The sequence below is a fragment of the Anomaloglossus baeobatrachus genome, chromosome 2 (genome assembly GCF_048569485.1).
Source record: "Anomaloglossus baeobatrachus isolate aAnoBae1 chromosome 2, aAnoBae1.hap1, whole genome shotgun sequence".
In the NCBI taxonomy this organism is placed as follows: domain Eukaryota; kingdom Metazoa; phylum Chordata; class Amphibia; order Anura; family Aromobatidae; genus Anomaloglossus; species Anomaloglossus baeobatrachus.
In genome coordinates, this window is record NC_134354.1 from 403,120,149 (window position 1) to 403,134,378 (window position 14,230).

Sequence of the window (14,230 nt, forward strand, 5' to 3'; positions counted from 1 at the left end):
TCCATGGTCGTGAAGGGGTTAATGCTTTGCCAGGCCTTTACAGCCGCAGCCTTCAGGTCTTGCTTGTTTGTGGGTCTTTCCGTCTTAAGTCTGGATTTGAGCAAGTGAAATGCATGCTCAATTGGGTTAAGATCTGGTGATTGACTTGGCCATTGCAGAATGTTCCACTTTTTTGCACTCATGAACTCCTGGGTAGCTTTGGCTGTATGCTTGGGGTCATTGTCCATCTGTACTATGAAGCGCCGTCCGATCAACTTTGCGGCATTTGGCTGAATCTGGGCTGAAAGTATATCCTGGTACACTTCAGAATTCATCCGGCTACTCTTGTCTGCTGTTATGTCATCAATAAACACAAGTGACCCAGTGCCATTGAAAGCCATGCATGCCCATGCCATCACGTTGCCTCCACCATGTTTTACAGAGGATGTGGTGTGCCTTGGATCATGTGCCGTTCCCTTTCTTCTCCAAACTTTTTTCTTCCCATCATTCTGGTACAGGTTGATCTTTGTCTCATCTGTCCATAGAATACTTTTCCAGAACTGAGCTGGCTTCATGAGGTGTTTTTCAGCAAATTTAACTCTGGCCTGTCTATTTTTGGAATTGATGAATGGTTTGCATCTAGATGTGAACCCTTTGTATTTACTTTCATGGAGTCTTCTCTTCACTGTTGACTTAGAGACAGATACACCTACTTCACTGAGAGTGTTCTGGACTTCAGTTGATGTTGTGAATGGGTTCTTCTTCACCAAAGAAAGTATGCGGCGATCATCCACCACTGTTGTCATCCGTGGACGCCCAGGCCTTTTTGAGTTCCCAAGCTCACCAGTCAATTCCTTTTTTCTCAGAATGTACCTGACTGTTGATTTTGCTACTCCAAGCATGTCTGCTATCTCTCTGATGGATTTTTTCTTTTTTTTCAGCCTCAGGATGTTCTGCTTCACCTCAATTGAGAGTTTCTTAGACCGCATGTTGTCTGGTCACAGCAACAGCTTCCAAATGCAAAACCACACACCTGTAATCAACCCCAGACCTTTTAACTACTTCATTGATTACAGGTTAACGAGGGAGACGCCTTCAGAGTTAATTGCAGCCCTTAGAGTCCCTTGTCCAATTACTTTTGGTCCCTTGAGAAAGAGGAGGCTATGCATTACAGAGCTATGATTCCTAAACCCTTTCTCCGATTTGGATGTGAAAACTCTCATATTGCAGCTGGGAGTGTGCACTTTCAGCCCATATTATATATAGAATTGTATTTCTGAACATGTTTTTGTAAACAGCTAAAATAACAAAACTTGTGTCACTGTCCAAATATTTCTGGACCTAACTGTGTGTAGCCCTTGTTATTATCCCTTTTCTGAGCTCTTCTTAGCTGATTTATGACCACAGATGACATCAAAGTTAAATGTTCAAACAAGCAAAACGGTGCAATTTTATTTTATTTTTTTTTTACTGCAACACGGTTGCTAAAATGAATTTATATTCAAATACAGGCATTTAAGTTAAAACAAACAAAAACCTGTCTGCCCCATTTAAGCCGCTTGTTCAGATGGTGGTCCCATACACAGGAATGCTCAGCTCTGCCCACTCCCGGGTTCTCAGGGGTCCATCAGCAGCTTATCTGGGGGGAGATGAGAAGGACACAGTGATGGCAATCCAACAGGAGGAACACTTTCTAGCAGATGGCCATCTTTTCTCCCAGCCACTCCATGAACATTTATTCTATTCTAGAGGATAGGATGATCCTAAACACCCCGGGGAACAAAGGATCTGGCCTGTGGAGACCCAGCATGGCAGCTCCTTCTTTCCCCTGGCTGCCCGCTGCACACTTCATTCATTATGTAACCATTCTCAATCTATTTACATATAGTCCTTTTTCCAAACCGCTTGCAGTCCTGTCCCAAGGAGCACTGATGTTTCCTACTATAGTTCCTGCCAAGTCCTCGGCACCAAGATCAGCAGAGATCAGAATTCATGGTGGAAACTGATCCCGCCATGTCCTTAGTTTGTTCATACATTTCCAGGAGGAATAATAGAGGAATGGCACATTGAAACAATTGAAAGAGATGGTGCTCTAGAAGTGTTATCTTCTGGGTAAGGGGTACTTCTCACATAGCGAGATCGCTGCTGAGTCACGGTTTTTGTGACGCACCAGTGACCCCATTAGCGATCTCGCTGTGTGTGACACTGAGCAGCGATCTGGCCCCTGCTGTGAGATCGCTGATCGTTACACACAGTGCTGGTTCATTTTTTAGGACGTTGCTCTCCCGCTGTGAAGCACACATCGCTGTGTTTGACAGCGTGAGAGCAACGATCTGAATTCTGGCAGCCTGCGGTAAGCTGTAACCAAGGTAAATATCAGGTAACCAAGCGAAGTGCTTTGCTTGGTTACCCGATATTTACCTTGGTTACTAGCGTCCGCCGCTCTCACGCTGCCAGTGCCGGCTTCCTGCACACATAGCCGGAGTACACATCGGGTAAATATGCAAAGCGGTTTGCTTATTAACCCGATGTGTACTCTGGCTAGGAGTGCAGGGAGCCAGTGCTAAGCGGTGTGCGCTAGTAACCAAGGTAAATATCGGGTAACCAAGCGCTTGGTTACCCGATATTTACCTTAGTTACCAAGCGCAGCATCGCTTCCACGCGTCGCTGCTGGCTGGGGGCTGGTCGCTGGTGAGATCTGCCTGATTGACAGCTCACCAGCGATCATGTAACGACGCACCAGCGATCCTGACCAGGTCAGATCGCTGGTGGGATCGCTGGAGCGTCGCTAAAGTGTGACGGTACCCTAATGCTTGTGTGTTGCCTCCATTATCTACCACTTCAGATAACGCAGCTGTGATTACTTAATGGGGTGTCCACAATCGATCTATTGATTGGTGATCAGTGGGATCCTGCTCTGCAGCGAACCTCGGCATACTGCGCCATTCACCACTAGAATCACCTTGACAAGCGGTACCCCATAGCCATGTTGTGGTCTAGCAGTTTATATGCTCCTTATTAAAGAGCGTGGATGTTTGGACCCAGTATGGAGGGACAGACGATGTTGTAGACTGTGTGAATAGCCATTCCTGCACCTATTGTTTGGAACCATGATGATCCGGCATGCGTTGTAAGGCTAAGGGGTGCTTCACACACAGCGAGCTCACTGCCGAGATCGCTGCTGAGTCACGCTTTTTGTGACGCAGCAGTGACCTCATTAGCGATCTCGCTGTGTGTGACACTGAGCAGCGATCTGGCCCCTGCTGCGAGATCGCTGCTCGTTACACACAGCCCTGGTTCGTTTTCTTCAAAGGCGCTCTCCCGCTGTGACACACAGATCGCTGTGTGTGACAGCGAGAGAGCGACAAATGAAGCGAGCAGGGAGCAGGAGCCGGCGTCTGATAGCTGAGGTAAGCTTGTAACCAAGATAAACATCGGGTAACCAAGGTGGTTACCCGATATTTACCTTAGTTACCAGCCTCTGCAGCTCTCACGCTGCCTGTGCTGCCGGCTCCGGCCCTCTGCACATGTAGCTGCTGTACACATCGTGTTAATTAACCCGATGTGTACAGCAGCTAGGAGAGCAAGGAGCCAGCGCTCAGTGTGCGCGGCTCCCTGCTCTCTGCACATGTATCTGCTGTACACATCGGGTTAATTAACCCGATGTGTACAGCAGCTAGGAGAGCAAGGAGCCAGCGCTCAGTGTGCGCGGCTCCCTGCTCCCTGCACACACAGCTAAGCGGTGTGCGCTGGTAACTAATGTAAACATCGGGTAACCATACCCGATGTTTACCTTAGTTACCAGTCTCCGCAGCTTCCAGACGGCGGCTCCGTGCAAGCGCAGCGTCGCTTGCACGTCGCTGCTGGCTGGGGGCTGTTCACTGGTCGCTGGTGAGATCTGCCTGTTTGACAGCTCACCAGCGACCATGTAGCGATGCAGCAGCGATCCTGACCAGGTCAGATCGCTGGTCGGATCGCTGCTGCATCGCTAAGTGTGAAGGTACCCTAAGGGACGTTACACATTCTTGCCCTACAGATCCCAAGCCCTGAAACCAGGAGATGTTACACATTCTTGCCCTACAGATCCCAAGCCCTGAAACCAGGAGATGTTACACATTCTTGCCCTACAGATCCCAAGCCCTGAAACCAGGAGATGTTACGCATTCTTGCCCTACAGATCCCAAGCCCTGAAACCAGGAGATGTTACGCATTCTTGCCCTACAGATCCCAAGCCCTGAAACCAGGAGATGTTACGCATTCTTGCCCTACAGATCCCAAGCCCTGAAACCAGGAGATGTTACGCATTCTTGCCCTACAGATCCCAAGCCCTGAAACCAGGAGATGTTACGCATTCTTGCCCTACAGATCCCAAGCCCTGAAACCAGGAGATGTTACGCATTCTTGCCCTACAGATCCCAAGCCCTGAAACCAGGAGATGTTACACATTCTTGCCCTACAGATCCCAAGCCCTGAAACCAGGAGATGTTACACATTCTTGCCCTACAGATCCCAAGCCCTGAAACCTTCTTTATACTCTTGTCCCGCTTACACTTTTTAGGTAGAATATAGGGAGATGGATGAAAGCCTCGCCAACCTGTCCGAAGATGAGTATTATTCAGAAGAAGAGAGGAATGCCAAAGCGGAAAGGGAGAAGAAGGTTCCTCCACCTCCTCCACAAGCTCCTCCAGAGGAGGAACCAGACAGCGAGCCAGAAGAGCCCTCGGGTAAGTGCGGCTTAGGGTGGATGTTATTCCCATGGAGTGCTCTTTAGGGGCTTTGTCTCTTTCTGGCACAACAATTCTCACAATTTTGACATGCACAAACCCCCTCCAGCTTCATTTTATGCATAATAAAAAAACCACATCCCCTGTCAGTATGTTATAACAGATGACGTCTTACAAATCATGAAAATGCCACCAAGAACCTAGCAGTCTAGAGCAGCCCTTTTTATTGAAAAGGAATCTGTCACCAGGTTTTTGCGCCCCTATCTGAGAGCAGCATAACCTGTCTGAGAGACAGAGACCCTGATTCCAGCGATGTCACTTACTGAACTGTTTGCTGTCATTTTGATAGAATCAATGTTTTCTCTGCTGCAGGTCTAGCAGTTAGGCTAAGTTCACATTTCCGTTGTTTTGCTTCCGTCAGGTCCGTCGTTGCGACGCAACGACGGATTTGTCATTTTTTTAGATGTCAACTGATGCAATGGATGTGTTATTTCACAGGATTACGTTCACAGGATCCTGTGGAAAAACTGATCCGTTACACCCGTTGTACGTCCAGTTTTTGACGGATCCGTCGTGATCGGTTTGTGTTTGGGGCAGCCCAGTGGGTGTGCCAAACATGCTGTGCATGCTCAGTAGAGCATGATGGAATCCAGCACCATAGACATCCATAATAGCTTTTGACGGATGGCGACAGACACCTGCGGAGTCCGTTTTTTTACCACTCCAAAAAAAAGTTACATTTAGCGTTGCTTCCGCCTGACGGTCAGTCAGTAAACGGTGCAACGCAAGGCCATCCGTCGCTAATAGAAGTCTATGGGGAAAAAATGGATTCCTGCAAAATATTTTGCAGGATACCGTAATTCCGCAAGGTGACGGATTGCAACCGAAGCAAAACAAAGGAAGTGTGAACAAACCCTTATACAGAGCTCATGAATATGCTGGACTATCTGGCAGCATGCCAAGTAGTCCTCCAATGATAATCTACTGCTCCTTAATCAGTGATTTTATCAAAACTACACTAAGCAGCCCAGTAAGTGACACACTGCTGGAATGAGGAGCTCTGTCCCTACTTTATACTGCTCTTAGATTAGGTGGAAAAAAACCTGGTGACAGATTCCCTGTAATGTATCAGTGGGCAAAGAGAGCTCTGCAGTTGAATCCCCTGAACATGGGCGGTGATGGTCGTGGTGAGTCCTCCAGGAGCTGCTGAGTATAGGGGTTCTGAGCAGGGGGTCCCTTTTATGACGTTCATCTGCCCTGGAAGGACACATATACAGGGGTTACTCCGCTTCATTTTAATGAGCAAGTACCAACAATGAATAATACTGAGTGCATTAAAGAGGTTCTGCAGCTTCTCTTGCCCTATCTGACCTCTCCTTTGCAGAGATGCTACAGTGCAGTTTCCCTATGGCTCCCTTTTCCCCAGGTGTAGAGGGAGCAGCGTTCCAGAGCAGACTTCCACATGATAGAATGACTTCCCAAGAGGCAGCGTGCTTCCCTGACATTATCAGTGGCCCGCAGCCCACCCAGAAGGTCTTCCTGTACATCCGGAACCGGACTGTAAGTATGCCCGTCCCCTGTGCCACCTACGAGGGCGGCTCGGCCTGCTGTTACTCACGGTACCTTTCCTTCTTGTAGCTGCAGCTGTGGTTAGACAACCCTAAAGTCCAGCTGACCTTCGAGGCCACACTTCAGCAGCTAGAAGCACCTTATAATAGTAAGTTCTTGGGTATTAAAGGGGCTGTCCATTCTTGAGGACATTTTTTTTTTGTTTCTTACATAAATGCATGCATTTTTGGCGAGACTTAATTTTTGCACTTTGGTTTCATTATATATTTTTCATCCTTTGTCACATTGGCTATTACTTATTGCAGAACGAGTTCACTGAGATCTGTAGTGAGCTCCCTCTGATGGTCCAATGGAGAGATTATAATTCTTTTCTGTCTTTCTGAACTCTCCGCGGATTGATGAGCAGGGAAACAGTGTGTGAAAGCAAACTGCAAAAACTGATTTATATCCCAAAATACATGTTCAGTGGAACCTTGGTGAACGAGAACAATCCGTTCTGGGAGTGTGCTTGTTAACCAAGTTACTCGTTCAGCAGAGCAAGATTTCCCATAGGAAATCATTGCAATGCAGACAATTCGTTACACAACTTGTTAAATGTTCCATCCTGGTCCCCTATTCTGTCATTCCACACATGCACAAATTCGCACAAGCACGCACGCACATCATATATGCTCACATTGCCTTCCGTTCCATCGCCGGTCTCCTGGGACTTGCTGTTCTCCGGTACGGGCTGTGTATCGGGTTACCATAACGACGAGGGAGGAACTTCCGCTCCCAGCGCGCTGATGTCAAAGGCAGAGCCGCTTGCCTCTGATTGGCCAGCACTCTGCCTTTGCGTAGCGGTGACAGGAAGTTCCTGCTTCGTCGCTATGGATGCCGATGCCTGGAGTGGAGCGGAGCGGCGCACTACAGGACCCAAGAGGCCGGCGATGAAACGGAAGGTACACATATTATATGCTCACCTTACCTTCCGTTCCACCGCCGGCCTCATGGTACTTGTAGTTCGCCGCGAGGACGTCGCGATGTACCCGGGAACTACAAGAACCATGAGACCGGCGGTGGAACGGAAGGTAAGGTGAGTGTCACAAACCACCGGGGGGGTCACTCAGAAATCCCCCGCGCTGGCTACCAGTACGTCACAATCGGGGTGTAACAAGTGGGGGGTCACCCCTCCTTTATACCTCCCGACCGACAGACAGAGCACGTGATGCGCTCTCTAGCGCCCCTCTTATAGTCAGGCCAATTATGGAATTGCCCGACGATAAGCAAGGAGGCCGCTATGCTACTTATGCCGATTATTGAAGGGTCCCCGGTGAGAGTAAGGTATATATTCCCCCGACCTCCGCGGGCGGAATATATAAAATCTCCCCGAATCTCACTGGCCTCCCCACAATAATCCTTGGCACAATTCGCTGCCACCAACCGATTTACGGTAACTATTAGCCGAACACACAGACGTGGGATTCAAGATCGAGATAACAGAACAGCCCAAGATTAATTATATAATTTAATCAGCCTAAAGCACACTAGAAACTACAATATATACAATAGGGAATCTACAGAATATACATATGTCAGAGTACAGTTACAATCAAAGCATGGGTTACAAACAGGCATACACAGTTCCAGCAGTTACCTTGTTGCGTCTGGCCACAGGGGGGCGCTGTACCCAGGTTTCTAGGATCCTTCCCACAGATGTTTCCTACACGTGCCCCCAGCGAAAAGACGCTGGAAAATGGCCGAAGTAGGGTTATCAACCTGGGCAGATCCAGGTCCCCTCCTACCTTAGTGACCTCACAGGGAAGCACTGCCACTCCCCCTGCATGGATCAGAATTATCCAGCAAAGGGGATATTGGCCATAACTTTGCCTGGGAGCGTCGTAGGCGGACGCCAATGCTCTCATTGTGACAGTTATGAATTTAGCTACAGAACGAGGGGACTCATGACCTGTCTGCCAGTTCCCCATTGGCTGATATCACGCCTGGGGCATTTCCCAATGTCCTGCTCCCATAAAAAGGGGGTGCCGGCATCGTCCACATGCGGAGACACCATTTTTATGGTTGCCATATTTATCGGAAATATGGCTTGCGAGATATGAACCATTTTTTACTGGAGTCGTTCTGTCTAGCTAGTTCCATAGCCTTGCTAATGAGATACAACTCTTGTTACAGGGTGACGGCAGGGAGTCATCCTGTGTCCATTGTTCCCACACCACCTCATCTCCATATCACAGGACATGGCCATGGAGGTGTAAGTGGAACACTGAGAACAAGAAGGGAGGGGGCACTGCCAGGGAGTGATGAGGGATTATGACTGGAGTCATAATTCATCTTCATATCCCGGGATTTGCCTCACACCTCCCCCCTTTTGAGGGCGCTAGGGGGCAGCACACTCCGGTGTTCCCCCGTGCGCCCGTCCGCGACCTCTCCTTGTCGGGACAGCCCGTCTGCGTTACCGTGGTCACGGCCCCTTTTGTGGCGAATGGTGAAGTTGTATTGCTGGAGCGCAAGGCTCCATCGCAACAATCGCCCATTCGTCCCAGAGACGGTGTGCAACCAGCTGAGGGGATTGTGGTCCGTCTCCACGATGAAGTGGCGCCCGTATAGATAGGGTTGCAGACGCTGCAGGGCCCACACTATGGCCAGGCACTCCTTCTCCATCGTGGAATAGGCAACTTCCCTTGGTAACAGCTTCCTGCTCAGGTACAAGACTGGGTGCTCTTGGCTCGCAGAGTCCACCTGGCTGAGCACCGCACCGAGGCCGAAGTCACTGGCGTCGGTCTGTACTACAAACGGCCGCGTGAAGTCGGCTGCCTGTAGCACGGGCGGGCTGGACAGGGCGTCCTTTAGGGCCCGGAAGGCTGTCTCGCAGTCCATTGTCCAATCGACTGCAGAGGGCAGCTTCTTCTTGGTGAGGTCCGTCAAGGGCTTTGCCAGGCTACTATAGCTTGGAACAAACCTCCTATAGTACCCAGCGGTCCCCAAGAAGGACATCACCTGCTTCTTGGTCCTGGGGGTGGGCCAGGATGCGATGGCTTCCACTTTCTCAGGCTCGGGCTTCAGTGTTCTCCCACCTACCCGGTGACCGAGGTACTGGACCTCGCTCATGGCCAGCTGACACTTTCCCGGCTTGATGGTCAAACCTGCCCGGTGGATCCGCCTGAGCACCTGTGCTAGATGCTCTAGGTGGTCCTCCCAGGTGGGACTGAAGACGGCAATGTCATCCAGGTACGCGGCCGCGTACCCTTCAAGTCCCTTGAGCAGGGTGTTGACCATCCGCTGGAAAGTGGCAGGGGCATTCCTCATCCCGAATGGCATCACCGTGGACTCGTACAGTCCAAATGGGGTAATAAAGGCAGAGCGTTCCCTGGCCTTGCGAGTCAGGGGGATCTGCCAATATCCCCGGCTCAGATCCATGATGGTCAGGTACTGAGCCCCGGCCAACTGATCGAGCAGGTCATCGATGCGTGGCATTGGGTACGCATCGGCGACCGTGACAGCATTGAGCCCCCTGTAGTCCACGCAGAACCGAGTGGTTCGGTCCTTCTTAGGGACGAGGACTACAGGCGAGGCCCAAGCGCTGTTGGATGCCTGGATCACCCCCAGCTTCAGCATCTCGTCAATCTCCTGGCGCATGTGTTGCTGCACCTCCAGGGAGACCCGATATGCTGAACGCCGGATCGGGGGATGATCCCCAGTGTCCACGTGATGGACAGCCAAGTCAGTCCTTCCGGGCTGGTTGGTAAACAACCCCCGGAAGGGGTGTAGGGTGGCCCACAGCTGGGACCGTTGGTCCTCCAAGAGCTGGTGGCCAACCTCCACATCCTCAATGGATCCGCCTGCCCTAACCTGGGCTAGCATATCCAAGAGGGTTTCCGCTTCTCCCTCCTCGGGCAGGTTGCACACGGGGAGCGCACATGCCTCCCGCTCATGATGTGCCTTCATCATGTTCACATGGAAGGGCTTCCGCCTTCCACGGGCAGGGTCCAGGGTGACCAGGTACGTCACAGGGTTGAGCTGCTGGTACACGAGGTATGGGCCTTCCCAGGCTGCCTGAAGCTTGTCCTGTGGTACGGGGACCAGTACCCACACCTCTTGACCCACTTGGTAGGTCCTCTCACAAGCGTTCTGGTCGTACCAACGCTTCTGATCGGCCTGGGCTTGAGCCATATTGTCGTGTACCAGTTGCGTCAAGGCCTGCATTTTGTCCCGGAAGCGCATGACATACTCGATAACCGACACTCCAGGGGTGGCCAAATCCCCTTCCCAAGCCTCTTTCACCAGAGCCAGGGGGCCCCGCACACGTCGCCCGTACAGGAGCTCAAACGGTGAGAATCCTGTTGAGGCCTGTGGAACCTCCCGGTAAGCAAATAACAGGTGTGGGAGATACCGCTCCCAGTCACGCCCATGGGAGTCGACCAACATCTTAAGCATCTGCTTTAAGGTGCCATTGAACCGCTCGCACAGGCCATTAGTCTGTGGATGGTACGGGCTGGCCACCAGATGTCGCACCTGGACTTGCTTACAGAGGGCCTCCACCAGCTGGGACATGAATTGGGTCCCCCGGTCAGTGAGCATTTCCTGGGGAAAACCCACTCGGGAGAAAATCTCCAGCAATGCGGTGGCCACCTTGTCAGCCCGAATGGACGACAAGGCCACTGCTTCTGGGTACCGGGTGGCATAGTCCACTACCGTCAGTATGAAGCGTTTCCCGGAGCTGCTGGGGATGGCCAGCGGGCCGACCAGATCCACAGCCACCCTCCTGAAAGGCTCATCGATGATGGGCAGAGATACCAGTGGGGCTTTGGGGCGTGGCCCCGCCTTCCCCACTCTCTGACAGGTTTCACACGAACGGCAGTAGGCAGCCACATCGGCCCCCATTTTTGGCCAGTAGAAATGCTGGTTTAACCTGGCCTTGGTCTTAGCGATCCCTAGGTGTCCGGCCATCGGAATCTCATGGGCGATCCGCAACAACTCCGTCCGGAACGGATAGGGTACCACCAACTGTCGGTCCCTGGGCCACGCCTCCGGTGAACCCTGCTGGACCGTGGCCCGGTACAGCCGTCCTTGGTCCCAGACCACTCGCTCCGGGTCCGAGTCCGAGGGAGGCTGTGCCGCCTGCTCCTTAAGAGCTTTCAGGCTGTCGTCAGCTTCTAACGCTGCCTGAAACCCCTGACTAGATGTGGCCAGAATCGACGAGACTGTCACATCTTCAGTCAGTACCCCGGGACCTGTGTCCTGGCCTCCACCTGACTCGGCTGCCACTTGGTCAGAAGGGGAAGAGCTATCGGACCTCCGGGAGGCCCCTTGGCTTCCAGCACTCCCACTGCGGGTGACAGCGGCCACAGCCGCTGCGACCGTGGGTCGTGCCTGCTCCTCCTCCGTTCCTGACCAAGTCGCCGGTTCAGGCAGACCTACCTGGCTTCCTGACACCCCGGTTGTGGGGGAACCATGCACCGAGATCTTACCTGGGAGCACTTCCGCTCCTGGACCGGCCCCAATCTCACCTGCCTGTTCCCCCCCTGCAGCAACAGAACCCCGCTGTGAAATCTCTGGGGACCCCACATTTGCTGTGGTAGCCCCCACCCCACACACTGGTCCTCCCCCTGCAGCACCCTGCTCTCTGCTTATCCCTGCAGAGGGCAACAGATCCCAGCTCACAGGCTGGTTACTTGTAGAGGCATTGTCACACCTTTCTCTGACCCCCTCCCCTCCTGTCACAGCTGCAGCTGCGTGTGTGTCTATGGTGTCTGTGCAAGCAGAAATATCAGAGTTCACTCCCTCCTCCCTTACATCATTCATAGATAACACATTAACATTGTCAGGAGTCATGTCAGTACTGGCTGAAGGTTCAGCCCTTGGTTGGGGCCCAAACTGGGAGGTTATCTGCCCCAAATCTGTCCCAAGTAGCACGTTTGCAGGGATCCGATCAGTTACCCCCACCTCCCTCACCCCTCGCCCTGCGCCCCAGTCCACATAAATGTCAGCAACAGGCAGCGCCGGGTCAGTGCCTCCAATCCCGGAGACAGCGAGGGTTTTTCCAGGGATCAAGTCTTGGGGGGACACCATCTCAGGCCGCACCAGAGTCACCTCCGAGGCGCTGTCTCGCAGTCCTATGGTCACAGACCGGCCGACGGTGACAGGTTGGAAGCTGTCCAGGGACCTATCACCACCCCCACCCACACAATACACCTTGGGCGGCCCTTGGGACGGGGACGGAGCCGGGGCCTTGGGACGCTGAGGGCACATGGCCTTGAAGTGTCCAGGTAGGTTGCACTGGTGGCACCGTCTTGGTTCTGCCACGGGCCTGGAGAGGGGAGTTGAGGGGGACACCCCCTGCAGTCTAGGGGCAGGTGGGGCAGTCGCAGAATTCATCTTACCCCCTCTCCAGGTGCTGCTGGTGGCCGCTCTCCTGGCCTCAGGGGCCCGGTTGTTGGTGTAGTCATCGGCAAGGGCAGCTGTAGCCGTGGACCCCTTGGGCTTCTGGTCTCGGATGAACTGGCGGAGATCCTCAGGGCAGTTCCACAAGAGTTGCTCCGTGATGAACAAGTCCAGGATCTCCGGTCCGGTGGAAAGCTGCAGGCCTTGGGTCCAGTGGTCGGCAGCTCGGGCAAGTGCCCGCCGGTGGTCAGCCCAGGAGTCCTTTGGTCCCTTCTGTAGGCTCCGGAACTTCTTGCGGTAGGACTCTGGAGTGAGGTTGTACTGTTGGATCAGGGCCCGCTTGATGGTGTCGTAGCCCTGATCTGCCTCAGCAGGCAAGTCCCCAAGGACATCCAGGGCCTTACCCCTTAAACGGGGGGTCAGGTATTTGGCCCACTGGTCCTTGTTCAGATGGTGCTGCAAGCAAGTCCGTTCAAAAGCAGTCAGGAAAGAGTCCAAGTCTCCATCCTTCTCCAGCACTGGGAAGTCCTCAACACGGACCTTTGGAAGTTTGGTGTTTTGAAGGTCACATGTGGCTGATGAGGGCCGGAGCTGAGCTAGCTGCAGCTGGTAGTCACGGTCTGCCTGTCGCTCTCGCTCTCGCTCTTCACGCGCTGCCTGCCGCTCTCGCTCCGCAGCCTCACGCTCTGCGTGCCGCTCTGCCCTGCGCTCTGCCAGGAGTTCCTTGTAGCCCTTCTGGTCTCCAGCCTGGAGAAGGGCCATAGCCATTTGAAGAAGGCTATCCGAGCCTCCCAGGCTCGGTGGAATGGCACGTGGTGATCTGCGGCACGCTGCGGAGCCTGGTGATTCACTGTCCCTTTCAGAGCGGAGGGCTGGCATCTGGCTCGTTGAGGAACCTTGGGTGAGCTCCTCCTCATCTTGTCCAGCAGTGCCAGGTTGCGCAATGTCCTCGGCAGAACGGTTTTCTGGCGTCGAGCTCCTGGAGGACTCGTGGGCAACCTCCTCATTGCTGTCCACAGCACCGTCCTCCCTCTCTTCGGCTCCTGCCTTAGCATTGGCCAGTTGCATAGCTCTGCTCCTGGTGCCATCAGCCATTCTTGCAGACTTTTGGTCACTGACACAGAACTGACACCTGATGCCTCCACACACCTTACAGTATCTGCACTCTGACACTCTAGTGTTGAGCTAGTCTGAAGACCCCAGCAGCCACAGCTGCTGCAGGCAGTCTTTAGTGTCTGGGAGTATGGGTCTCACACTCACACACACTATTATCTCGATCCCACCGCTATGCCACCAATATGTCACAAACCACCGGGGGGGTCACTCAGAAATCCCCCGCGCTGGCTACCAGTACGTCACAATCGGGGTGTAACAAGTGGGGGGTCACCCCTCCTTTATACCTCCCGACCGACAGACAGAGCACGTGATGCGCTCTCTAGCGCCCCTCTTATAGTCAGGCCAATTATGGAATTGCCCGACGATAAGCAAGGAGGCCGCTATGCTACTTATGCCGATTATTGAAGGGTCCCCGGTGAGAGTAAGGTATATATTCCCCCGACCTCCGCGGGCGGAATATA

General features: G+C 52.9%; 1 protein-coding gene across 6 annotated transcripts in view; it reads left to right on the top strand.

The window, feature by feature from the left end:
* KDM1A (lysine demethylase 1A) overlaps positions 1–14,230 on the top strand; it is a 165,308-nt gene that overhangs the window by 21,772 nt on the left and 129,306 nt on the right. For 3 of the 6 annotated variants that reach the window (XM_075336111.1, XM_075336106.1, XM_075336107.1), the window contains exons 2-4: positions 4,538–4,703; positions 6,088–6,263; positions 6,342–6,420. In XM_075336111.1, the coding sequence (XP_075192226.1) occupies positions 4,538–4,703; positions 6,088–6,263; positions 6,342–6,420 (421 nt within the window). The remainder of the gene's footprint in view (positions 1–4,537; positions 4,704–6,087; positions 6,264–6,341; positions 6,421–14,230) is intronic. The other 3 variants (XM_075336108.1, XM_075336109.1, XM_075336110.1) reach the window with 2 other exon arrangements.